This window comes from Dipteris shenzhenensis, chromosome 19 (assembly GCF_047967505.1).
Source record: "Dipteris shenzhenensis isolate YYH24624 ecotype China chromosome 19, Dip_SZ_1.0, whole genome shotgun sequence".
NCBI classification, from domain to species: Eukaryota; Viridiplantae; Streptophyta; class Polypodiopsida; order Gleicheniales; family Dipteridaceae; genus Dipteris; species Dipteris shenzhenensis.
Window position 1 is genome coordinate 35,747,674 of NC_141614.1, and position 13,021 is coordinate 35,760,694.

The 13,021-nt window shown below is 39.8% G+C and overlaps 1 protein-coding gene across 1 annotated transcript; it reads left to right on the top strand.

The window, feature by feature from the left end:
- Positions 1–4,697: 4,697 nt before the first annotated feature.
- On the top strand, positions 4,698–5,267 carry LOC147890401 (dirigent protein 6-like). Its single transcript, XM_087390281.1, has one exon. It carries the CDS (start codon positions 4,698–4,700, stop codon positions 5,265–5,267), a length of 570 nt encoding a protein of 189 aa, XP_087246407.1.
- Positions 5,268–13,021: the final 7,754 nt, after the last annotated feature.

The following is a 13,021-nucleotide window of genomic DNA, read 5'->3' on the forward strand; positions in this document are numbered from 1 at the left end:
ATCTCTCGTAGCAGGTCACGAGGTCTATGAGGAATAATCTTCCATGTAGCCTCATCCTCCATCTCAATAAAGAAATAGTCCATCAATGGCATTTGATTGCTTTGATGGCCTTCCATAGGAATAGCGAACTAGGTGTGAAGAGCAACGAATGAGGAAAGATAACGAAGAGGGTGAAGGGGAAATCGAGGTAAACGAAGCAAGGGTGGGAGTCTTATAAAGGTGAGAATCCCAAAAGCCTAATGCTTTGAATAAAAAACACATGGGCTTTTAGGAAAAGCTCATTCACACTTTTCCAAAAGCATGATGCAAAAAACAACGTTGCTTTTCTATTCTTGGCCAAATAAAAAAAAAATAGTGAAGCATTGTGCGATGATCTCAAAAGCCATGGTCCCCTAAACGCCAGGCTCACATCGCCCATCTCCTACGCAGTAATCCATGCAACACACGTGTGTCCATGCTGTTGTGCTAATACCTCGAAGAAGAAAGGTGCTCCTAGCACATCAATAGAGATGATCAAAACAGGGCGTTTGGATGAGATGTTGGAAAGCATTGCTTTTTATACCCAATCCTTGGTCTTAGCCCAAACAAGGAAATCAAAGCTGTGCTCTGGTAGATCATCAGAAAAGCATCGCAACCCACAACAATCAGTAGTGAATTACTCCTTTGTCCCAATTCATAAGCCCAATCCAGCCCTGGATAATCGCACCTGGCTTCTCCAATCCTATACGGCCTAATCCTCCCCTTTTATCATCCCCATCGCAAGAGCTTACCTAGCGCTCATGCAATTGCATCATCTATCAATTTGATCGAATCTCCTACGTTAGGTACCTTCCTAAAACAACTAGCTAACCAACAATTCTAAATTCTCATACAATAATCCCATTCCTTCTCTAAAGGCGAACACAGAGGAATCCCAACTAGTCAAAGAAATCCAACGATTTCACTAGTTACTAGTGCAATTGCCAACCCCATATGTTCGTCTTGAACAAAAGAGAATATGAAAAATCCTATACAGATATGAGAACCGTACCTAGCAATCTCTTGCGCTACTTCACCTCTCTACCTGATGTCGTGAAAGGGCGGCTCTGATACCAAATGACATGACCCCGCAAGATCTGACCCTATTACTAACCTAGAAACTTGACCTCAATCCAACCAAAATCATAGCACAGGCGCCTCGATCCTCCCGACCACCCTCGAGCACGTGGGCTACAACTCGCCTCATCCATAGGTCTGTATCTAACCCAAGCGTCCCATACTACCTGAGCCCTGGACCTTCGATACACCCCCTATGATCCGCCATGTAGATGGCCAGACTCCCGGCCTGATGGGTCCAAGCCCCATCCATTAGTTGAGGAGCACTCAACTAATCTACACAATAGCATTGGCCCTCCCTCTATATAGAAGGAGACCTGCTATAGATAGCACGATGCTATGAATAGCTCCCTCCATATAAAGAGAGCACTATATATGAATCAATCTCGATATATAGCAACCCGAACTAGATATAGCCATCCAGCCCTATGCTAACCTGTAACCCATGTTCACTTGCTATCCAACCCTAGGTACACCATGCACATGACACAAAGGCAAGATCTATTACAACATTAAAAGTCTTGTAGGGGCTTGATGCATAAGGCAATGTTTATGGGTTTATGAGAATCTTGGAAACCTATAATTCTTGTTAAACATTCCTCAAAATTTATTTCTAATCCACCAAGTCCATAAATACCAAGTGCAACTATTTTTCTACATAATGAATGCGCTTCTTCCATTTTCTTAGTATCTTATGTATGTCCATGCCTTTCACATATTTCTTATTACTTTCTAATTTAACAGCAAGTCATGAAAAAGGACAACGAGTCACAAGTTATCGTTTGCAATAGGCTATTATAATTTTTCTTGGAGACATTAATGAGAACTATTTTCATAACTTTTACAAAATAAGCATAGTTTTCAACTTCTTTTAAAAAATGTACATATTGCTAATTGAAAGATGAAAAAGTTTCTACTTTTCACATCAAATAACAAATTGAAAAAAACAAGATCAATGATACGATCTAATATTCTTGGAAACTACTAATAATTCATGCATGTCTACAAAAAGTATAATACATTACTTACTTAGAATTATAAAAATGTGCTTTTTCTTCTACAAAAACTTCATCCCAATCATTGAAGTTAATCCTTATCATTGAATTAGAGAATATATGTGGTGTCAAGATAAGTAGCTATATATCATCCATAGATAAAGAAGAGCCTTGTTGAAAGAAAATATTTCAATAGATGTAGAAAGAAAATCAAATATCTGAATGGTCGAATTTTAGATGATTGTGAGTAGTACAATTTAGTGGTTTACTTTATTTTGAATCATGAAGATGACAACTATTGTCCTTTTAAAAAATGATATAAATCTACATTCTAGAATCCACTTTGTTGTGATAAAGTTGAATGGATAAAAATTTTCGTTAATGAAACAGAATTTTCATCCGAAAAAAGGATGTTTTCTAACATGAGTGAATGCAAATGTCATTCTTCTATCAGGAAAAACATTTCATCACGTAAAACTTTCATCGATGGAAAATTTCCGTCAGCGGAAATTTTTTTACCATCAATAAAATTTTCTTTCGTCAACAAATTTCTTTTCAGTTGATGAATCCCACTGGATTTTGGAATCCCAAATTTCATCGACGGAAATTGTTTTTTTTTCCCGTTGATGAAATTTGGGATTCCGAAATCCCACTGGATTTTGGAATCCCAAAATTCATTAATGGAAAAAAATTCCATCGACGGATTGAAATTTTGGTCAATGGGAAAAAATTTTCACCGATGGAAATTTTTCGCCGATGAAAGTTTTACGTGACGAAGTTTTTTGAACGATATTTTTGTTCATTCATAAATTGAAATTCATCTTTTTTCATATGAAAATTTTATTCTATTGACAAAACTTTACTTTTTTTCAGACAAAAAAGTCATTACATTCATGCTTGTCAACATAGTGGATTCCAAAATCTAAAACTTCATGAATTTTTCAAAAAGACAATTGCTAGCATACTCATGCTTGCAAATCTAGCCTTTTTAAACTAAAAGCTATATTTTTGCAAAGGCTAGAGCTTTGAATCGAACCAATAGACCGAAACACAGTAAATGATAAATTATACAAATCAAGACCGTTTACATGACCATTGGGCTTTTATCTAAATCTAGAGACAAGCTTGCTTTGAATAAACCTCTTCTATGGTCGTGGACTCCATATATATATACCTACCCAACTTAATGTCAAAATATATTAAAATTCAACCATTTGATCAACTGTGTATAAAAAAGAGCAGTTGTTTTGTTAGATTATGCACTAAAAGTGTTTCATCTAATTGTATTAGATCTTAAAGTCACATCATTTTATGAATTATCAATTTGTGGATAGCAAGCTATGTACAACAAGTATTCTAAAAATGTGTACTTATCCATGAGGGCAATGTTGTTACTTATGTGGAAGTCAATTCATAAAAAATTCTTTCAACCAATGGACTTCAGGGAACATATCATCTAGAGGTGCTTAAACAATGCAATAAAAGAAAAAAAAATTAGAATTCGTTGATGTGTGGACATGCTTGATTTATAGGATGTAGAAATCCTTGTATATGGATTTGAGTTAAAAATATATGGGCACTTGCACAAACAACAATTGGTATTTTAAAGCAAAAGCTCTAACGACTCTCTTAGTTGAATGAAGGAGTTTCTTCTTCTTTGTAATTTGTCGTGTTTTTCAAATTAAAGAAGCGAACACTGTTTTCAATTGATAATAATAGACATTTTTGGGTTCTGGAGTAAAATGTAAGAAATATTTTATGCATTCTTTTTTCATAAAAGTACTAGTTGTTAAAAATGTTTGACATGAAGTGTATATTTCGTCCCTCTACTTTTGACAAAAGGCACATTTTTTGGTATTTTTTCAAAAAATGGAGTTGACTTGTTGTTTGCATGATTTTGTTGTCATTTTTTATGACTCACTGTTATTTGCAGAAGAAGCAAAATACTCTTTTATAAGAAAGGGAGGTGGAAAGCCGTGAAAATACAATGCATCTTAGTTCCTTGGAGCAAGTTCATGGAGAACCCCTCACGAGAGTCTAGGAAAAAGTCTTTGAAAGGCTATACATTTCTTTAGCAACAATAACGACCCCTAATTCAGGGTCAAACATGAAAATCTATCTATCGCCATTTTCTTAGGTGCAAGTAGTGAGACAATCTACATGGTTGCCAACATGTGTGTGTCATGATGTAGATTCAAAGCCCATAGTATCATGTTTTGGACACTTACAAGAGGGCATCATGTACATTGCAAATCTTTTAATTTTTCGTGTGAAACCCTTGACCTAGTCTTGCGTGCCAGCAGGATACGAGACTACGTTGCAAGCTGCGACTGGCAAAACGTTTGAATCCGTGCAAGGCGCTAGGTCAACCCAAGCATTGAGTATAACTCGATATATAGCAACCTTCACTTTCTTTCCTATTCAAGATCTGTGATTATCCCTTGACATTCAAGATCTGTGATTATCCCTTCACGACGCTATCACATCCATAGCAGTCTCTGTGCTTCTAACAGCTTGCTCATCTCTGTCCTACAACAACAGCATTCTGTCCTACAACAACAGCTTTAAGCCTTGCTTCATCTCGCACTCGTCTGCTCTATCAAACCTATGGCCACGCCGCGATCACTTCTCTGGCAGCTTGCTTTCTTCCTCGCTCTCGTCCTCGCCTTCTCGAGCTTGCTTGCCCCCGTCGTTTCCGCCTCTCATCACAAGCGCCCCAAGCATTTCACCTTCTACCTCCACAACACCATCTTTAACGCCACCCTCAACAATACGGACTACTTCAACTCCGTCTTCAGTACCCAACCCTCCGGCTTCGGCCCCAACCCTTGGTCCTTCGGCGTGCTGGCCACTTTTGAAGACCCGCTCACCGTCTCTCCCTCCAACACCTCCACGCAGCTTGGTGTCGGTCAGGGATTCTATCTCTATGACAGCCAGAAAGGTTATGTGCTCTTCCAGGGCTTCACCGCTACCATCGATACCGGCAGGTACAAGGGCACTATCGACATCTTCGGACAAATTAAGGAGGTCTTGCCCAAGCGCATCCTCTCCGTCATCGGTGGCACTGGCGATTTCTTCCTCGCTAGAGGGCTCGCTACATGTCGGCTCTTAGATTTGTATACAGGCCCCGGGCCGGCGAGATGGACTCTCGCTTTCGATCTCGAGCTCCACTACTAGACTACTGTCCGGTGGAATACTGCTTCCCGCAGGTAGTGTCTTCGTATCAATGCTCATGGGATGTAAACAGCTCCTATTCCGCTGCAGAGCTCCATGTAACTTGTAATAAGGAGCTTCCATTCTGATGCGGATTCTGACCGTCTGTCCGACTCATTCCTAATCTTTTTCCTGTTCCTCCCGCCTTCATTCCGAGGAGCAGGCTACATGACCTTCTACGTAGACGACATGTCTGTTAGCAAATAAACAAGGGCGCACTAATGCTCGAGTGCACTCCTTCTATGGATAAAGGATATATGGTTCAATGAACTTCATGAATTTAATAACAAGGTGAATTACATTCAATAAGCCTCCCAAATGTGGTGGAAGGTTATGAAAGCCTCCCAAATGTGGGTGGAAGGTTATGTTATTTGTTTGAAAGAGTAGTGTATATTCTAGAATGGTCTGACCACTATGTGTAATGTGTTCTTATGAGACCAATGTGTTCTTATGAGACCGTTATCTTTGAATGTATTTGTCCATATTTGATCTAATGTGGCTAATGTGGAGGCATGAATTGTAGTGGGTTGTTGAATTAGTTGTTCCATATTGTGATGTTTCATGTGCATGTTGAGTTTTTGGCTTGCCCTTTGGGTAGCCTTAGCAACGCTTCAAATTTGGCAAAGCAGAAATTAGGCATTTAAAAAATTTTCAGAAGTGCATTTAATTTTATTGGACAATGTGTTGACTCTTCTTCATTGGACTTGAATATGGACTTTAAAGTGCTTGACTCTCTGTCTCTCTCTCTCTCTCTCTCTCTTTCTCTCCTCAAGTCTTCTTACACACCATATCCACCTTTTCTCCCTCCCCCCCCAAAACCCCCCCTCCCTCCCCCCGCCCCTCCCCTCCGCCTCTCTCTCTCTCTCTCTCTCTCTCTCTCTCCCCCCCTCCCCTCCTAGAGTCTTCCTCCACACCATTTCCTTTTTGTTTGCTTTTTTTATCTTGGGCAAGCCTTATGAATGATTAAATATCATTCACCTTGTTGCATATTTGACATTTTGAAGTCTCCCAAGATGTATGTAGGAATGTTTGAATTGAAGTTGCTCAGTATGCTATCTAGCAAACCAAGTAGTGTATTAGTTTGTGATTTTGGTTCTTGTCGAAGATCGGAGATTGCAGAATTACTAACAAGCACTCAATGCCATCATGGAAGTAGTACTCTCGGGGGGTTCACCTAAAAAAATTTAGTGTACCACGTGCATTCAAAAGGAGGGGTATTTTAATCCCACTTATGGGAAAAATTTAACAGAATTACAATAACAAGAGGGGTTTTTTAATTTGATTTTAGGAAAATATCCATTAGTTCATAGAGGGGTGGGTTTATTGAGGGAAAAAATTTACTTGAGGGGTTTTCTAAATACCCTTTGAACGCACATGATACCTAGGATTTCTTAGTAGTGCAGCCCCCGAGGTAGTAATGTGTGTGGATGAGGTCTACTTCTGCCTTGTAGTAAGTCAAAATTCCATGGCCTTTTGTTCCAATAATTTGTTTGAAGCTCGAGATGTTGTGTCATCGGAAGGTTGAGGGTGTATTTCTTGGAGGCAAAGAATTTGTGAGGCAAGGATATTATGACAACAAAATATGTCTTCTTTGTGCTTTTGGAATGTCCTATTCAAGGATTGTAGAAATTGGTGGTTTGTGCATTGTTGTGCAAGGTTTATGGAGTCAAACTTTGAAACAATGCAATGTAAGCTACACCATGCGACTTAATGCCTGTAGGATCAAATGCCAAGTAGTCCATCGAAAGGCCTTGCAACCAATGAATTGTGCGAGTAGCTGCAGCAGGTTGTAATATAGAAATTGTTGTCTACAAATTGTGCTAAGAAGGTTTTTCCCTATTTGAAATTTATGAGTGACTTGGAAGATTGGCGTCCATGATGGATTAGTTTTATTCGTGTAGAGCTTTGTGTTACCTGCTCGAGTCTTCTTGCCAATTTGATTCTTTATGAAACTTTACCCATACAATGAATGGTTCGTTCTCCATGTTAGAGTCCATGAAAGTGGCATCTGCTCCATTAACAAGCCCATCAGCAATGTTCAAATTTCCTGAACGAAGCTCAACGTTGGTCACTAGCAAAAACCTTAAGGCATAGCTCAGCGTGTAGCCCTGCTGTGTTCTTGGGGTGTACAGGCAATTGCTGCATGTTTTATGCTTACTGTCCATGGCTTTGAGATAGTGGGGTGTAGAGGTCAACATATGAAAGACTTGTTCATTGTGTTTTTCTTTAGCTGCATTCATATAGAAAACGTGTGGAACTTAGTGCTTCTGTGTAGGTGCACAATGGTAAATTGCATTCAACTAGTTCAATATTTGTGTGTGCTCGTGCCAATACAATCATTGGTTTGGCGCATTGGTGTTTTTAGTTCGTAGTGATATACATGGTCTTTCCAAATGCAAGGTAGCATAGATGAGGTTGTGGCCTTTTGAGAAAAAATCAATGCATCCTTTGTTGGGCTTGCTTAGCACGATTCACTATAAAGGAGTACGTCCACACCTCCAAAGGGTTGCAAATGATTGTGTTTTATTTCACGCATACATAAGTCCGCTGAAATAAAAGTGTTTTGCCCAATTAGGGAAACCTCATAAAAAACTATCAAGTCCAAGTTTTTGTAGAGTGCTGAAAGTGTTTAAAGCATTTCCGATGAAAGGGATTTGTCTGCAGAGGTCATGGGCGACAAGTGGAGCATTGAGTGTATGCCAAGTTCCATTAACATTGAATGCAGCTTTGCTAGTGTATGCAAGCACAGTAGAGTAGCCTCCCTAGTGTCATTGTGATAGTAGTGGCTTAGCAATGCTTGGATCAGCACTAGTAAAGTAAATGTCTTGCCAATGCCTGCATTTCTAGTTAGAAATATGTGCAACGAGATTGCTTGTCGTGGTAGGCAGTTCCTGAGCAAAATGTCCTCCATGATTGCATGTTGTTCACAATTTAAAGCACGGATTGAGGCATGGTAGTGATTGTTTGGTTGTGCTTTGTATGCAAAGTGACCATTTTGAAGGAAATGATTTTGCTTAGGAGCTTTGGGGAACTCTACTTGCAAGTCAAACTCATTTTCTTTATCATGTTTAGAACATGATGTTGAGAGAGGAGTTGAAATATTGGACGTAGAATTTGAAGGTTTGAAGGAAAGTAGCTTATTAAAGTGTGCTCTATTTGCTTCAATTGAGGTCTTATTTATTGCATAAAGATCATGCCAAGGTGGAATCTTTGTACTTAGGGAATGCTCATGCGTGAGAAAAGGTAAGTCAAACAAGCATATCTCTCTGTAATGATTTTTAGGGTCCTTTGTTTGGTTGTAGTTGTTGAAGTGTATAATCTTGTTTCTCTTGTGTTTCTTTGTAGTGTTTTGGTTGCTCTTGTACTCGTTGACAAATGAATCTAAGTAAACATCAACCATGGTCTCAATTTAGGTTGAGCGTACTTAGTCATGACATCCACAAAAAATATGTCATTGCTCTCAGGGTCAAGCTTATCTAGCTAGTGGGCATTGTTTGAGCAAGAACATTGTTTCTTCGAAGGGACTAGTGCTCGACTAGTGTTAATGTATGAGAATTTTGTAGTGCTTGATGTGAGATATAGACAGAGGCACAAGTACATAGCTTTGTTTCTTCTTTATTCAGAGGGGCTAAGAGCATTGTTGCATCCTTTGCTAAGAGCTCTCTAATGCATCCTTTGCTTTCAACTTACGCCCATGCAATTACACTTTACGTATATGCACCCATGTGGAGGAGAGAAATTGGCGAACTGGGAATTTCATTGTTTTGAAAAAAACGTTTTCTTTTAGAGTACTCATTTGTGTGGGGCAATGGTATGTTGAGGTGGAGGGATGGCATGCATATAGAGATCCCCTATTGGCTATTCCTCTTACATTGGGGACCAACCAAACCATCCTCCCCCCCCTTAACCCATGCTTGACCCTCCTCCAATGTGCACCTATCCTAGAGCAACCCCAAATCTCATTCAAGGCTTTGTGGGCCCTCTTGGAAAAATTTCTCTTCTCCGTTGGTGTATATCAAGTCTGCCCCCTCTTTCTTTGCTCCTATGCTCTGGTCCAACTATCCTCTCCCTCCATTGTGGGACCGTTTGGACGAATTTCTTTTGTCCTATAGCCTATTGCAGATCTGTCCCCTTTGTCTCTTCTCCTCTGCTCTGGGCCAACTATTATTTCCCTGCATTTGACAAAATTTGGGTTGCAACAACTCCTACAGTTGGTCTGCTAGTCTTCCCCCTTCTTTCTTTGCCTCCTCCTGCTCTGTCACCTCATGCTGTACCTCCGCCTGCTCTTTCCTCTCTTGATCTTCCCCCTCTTGCTCTGTGCCCTCTTGCTCTTCCCTCTCCTATAGGTTCTCTTTCTCCTACAGTAGATGCTTTGTCCCCTCTTGCTATGCCCTCTCCTACAACAACCCTTTTAGCTCTTACATGAGCTTTTCTCCTCTTGCTTTACCCTCTCATACATGATAAAACACTACAAGACACGGGCCTTTTTTCGATGCTATCTATTGATGCTTCACGAGTGCGGGCATGAAGATCATCAATACGGTTTGTGGGCATGGAAGTTGTCGGTGTAGATGTCAAAATGTCAGTCGGTATATATGTAGGTATACAGGTCAATATATATCAACCTCCTATACCGACGTACATAGAAACCGCTGCTGTATCTTGAGATTGTAGCATTGGCACCATTGTAGATAGTTCTAAACCATTTGACATCAAGAATGAAAATACTAAATCATCTAAAATCAACTTCATAGATGTCATGTATGGTCCCACAATAATCTAATTGCGAGGAGAGAAGATTGGTATCAGAAGCACTTGCTCAGCTATCTTGTACAAAGTTAGCCATGACTCTACAATTATATGTGACTCTCCTTGAATCGATGTGACTCTCCTTGAATCGATGCATTCCACACGAACTTACTCGTCCATGTGACCACAATGCATTATACCTTTTATACTACAAAAGAACATGATTAAAACAATGAGGATGCATTTTGTAGCGATTGTGATCATACCCAAATTAAGTAGAAAGGTAAAAAACTTACATGCATACATCCCGATTGCACGCTCCTGCTCTTGGTCGGTTACGTTCTCTCCATCATCTTTGGCTTCACGAATAGCTTCTTGTAGCCAATCACGGGACATATGTCTGGGGACAATAGTAAGGTTGGGTGGTTATGGCACCCTCCACCTGTGCATGACTCTAAATCTTGTCCTTTCATTTATTTTGTTTGCTTTGGCCTCTTCATATCTCTCCACCCATGTCTTCATACAAAACCTATTGAGTTTCTCTCTTTGCTCTTCCCTCATCTTTCTTTCAACTACTTTATCTTAGGGAACCTCTGCAATGACACGATCATTGTCCTTGATGTTCCAAGCATGTGGCATATCAGGATCCATGGATGTAAGAAACTCTGTGATGTATACTAATGACTCTTGCAAAAAATGTGTGTCTCGATGGTGACTCACATGTCGTACGGATGTTGAAGAGATGCTGATCAATCCTCCACTCCAAGATACTCCTTGTGAGAGCAATGCAAGGCATGAACCATCCGCAAGTATCACTTAAGCGGACTCCGAATTGTAGCAATGTGTTTCCATGAGAGAAAGGGAAGGGGGAGAGGGGAGAAGGGAGGAAGAGGGAGAAGGAGAAGGAGAAGGAGAAGGGAAGAGGAGAGTAAAAGGGGATGGAGTGGCAAACACAAGGGCACCACAATGGAAACAAGGGAATATCCAAAACACTCTTGGAAGAGAAGAGGGAGATTGTATTCAAACTTGTACAAACAACAATGAAGACCAAAGTCAACCATTTGGCCTTTTATACAAGTCACCTTTTGAGGGGAGGGCCAACCCTTTTCCTTTTAGAACTCTCCCTATCTTTACAATAAATAGGCTCTTGGGCCCATAGGGTGCCAAGGCATATTGGTATTCTTTCCATATTCTCTCCCTACTAGCGAAAATAGTGCTTGTGTTAAGCATATTAGAGTGCTTGGGACAAACCTGGAATTAGGAGCTGTTCCTAACCGGCTCCCAAATAGCGCTTGTGTTAGCCTCGTGCCTAAGCCATTTATGGTTCAAACCCCATCTATGAGGCTCAAAACCTGGAGTGGCAAGGCTTAACTCCGGCAAGACACTTAACTGTAGCTAGCAGGTGGAACATACAATCTGTGCACATTGCCTGCAATGTTTGACCTTGGGGTATTTGGGTCTTAAACTCCATGATCTTGTACTGTACTCCTTCCATGGCTGTAACTGTTGAAGTAAATCATGAAGCTTAATCACCTCTAATCCACTGATTACCCTGCATTCGGTGACTGTACTCTATGCATGTTAACCTGTAGCCATTCCAACAAAGAATGGACTCAGATTTTGATGAGATTTTTGTGCAAATGACAAACTGATGTTGGGACGTATTATGTTTCCAATATGGTATTTGCATATGCATTGTTGCATAAGTAACTCAAAGCTGAGAAGTGAATGTGCTTAAGGCACCTAATCTATAATTTGTAGAAATAGCATTTTTTGTCTATATTTTGTATAAATACCTCCAATTTATTGGCTATTGAAACACATTTTGTATCTATCTTTTGTGAATTTATGAATATGCATGAATTATCTCTTATGGTGTTCCTTTTTGCGATACATGAAACTCATGGAGCAAATGTTTTCTCTCTTGTGAATCATGCTATTGAAATCATCATGTACCTAAAAATATATGAGAAGTTATGAGATACATTTGCAAGCATCCACTGTAGGTTACCAAATAATGTGGATTTATAGGTAGGTTAATGTGGAACTACTAGTTATACACATATGACATGGATAAAGCCAAGGATTACCAATAAAGGTAGGTTATACAAATATGGCATGGTTGAATCCAAGGATAATCAATGGGCTTTGTCCTTCCTGAATTTGAGTTGTTGCCACTAACAAAGAGATCATATGGTCCCTTCCCCATTTGTAAGCCCCCATATGAGGAGAGCATGGGGGAGGTGGACTAGGGTAGGATGGGGCTGCCACAAATGTTGAAAATGTGGGCTATTGAAATATATTTTGTGAATTTATGAATGTGCATGATTTATCTCTTATGGTATCTCTTTCTGAAACCTTTTAAACTGCTAGACCAGGGCAGGATGGTGTTCCTTTCTACAACTATTTCTTGTCATGTGGGAAGCAATTGGATATTGACAAGAAAAGAAAAAGGATTGTCACACGAGCACTACATTTGGGAGATTACATGGCAATCGTGGTTCCTCCTTGGTGCACAAAAATTGTTTAAAAAGTTCATATGTTAATCAACAACAATTCATTCCAGTTAGAAGCAGATTTGGAGGCTTGGACCATGACACTAGCATTCTAGAATCTTACAGGAGTGTACAGAAGGTTGGGACAAGTGTACAGGTAGGTCTAGAGGTTTGCAAGAGGATGAAAGGAGCTAAAGAATAGGTTGCAAGAGTTGGATAAGATCTATTACAGACATGGAATACCTAGAGCAAGGAGGAAACTTGTTTGTGTGGGGTTCTTGGGAAGTAATGGAGTTGGAAAGGACTTTGATTGGGATCGAATAGGACTTGGGCTAGTGGGTGGACTAAAGTGTGAGGAAAAGAAAAAATTATTTTTCTTTCTTTGATTAGTTTACCTCATTAACAAGATAATTGTAAGCAAGTTTCTTAGCTCTCAAAGTGCAATTTGAACTGCTGGTGAAGATAGAACTAAAA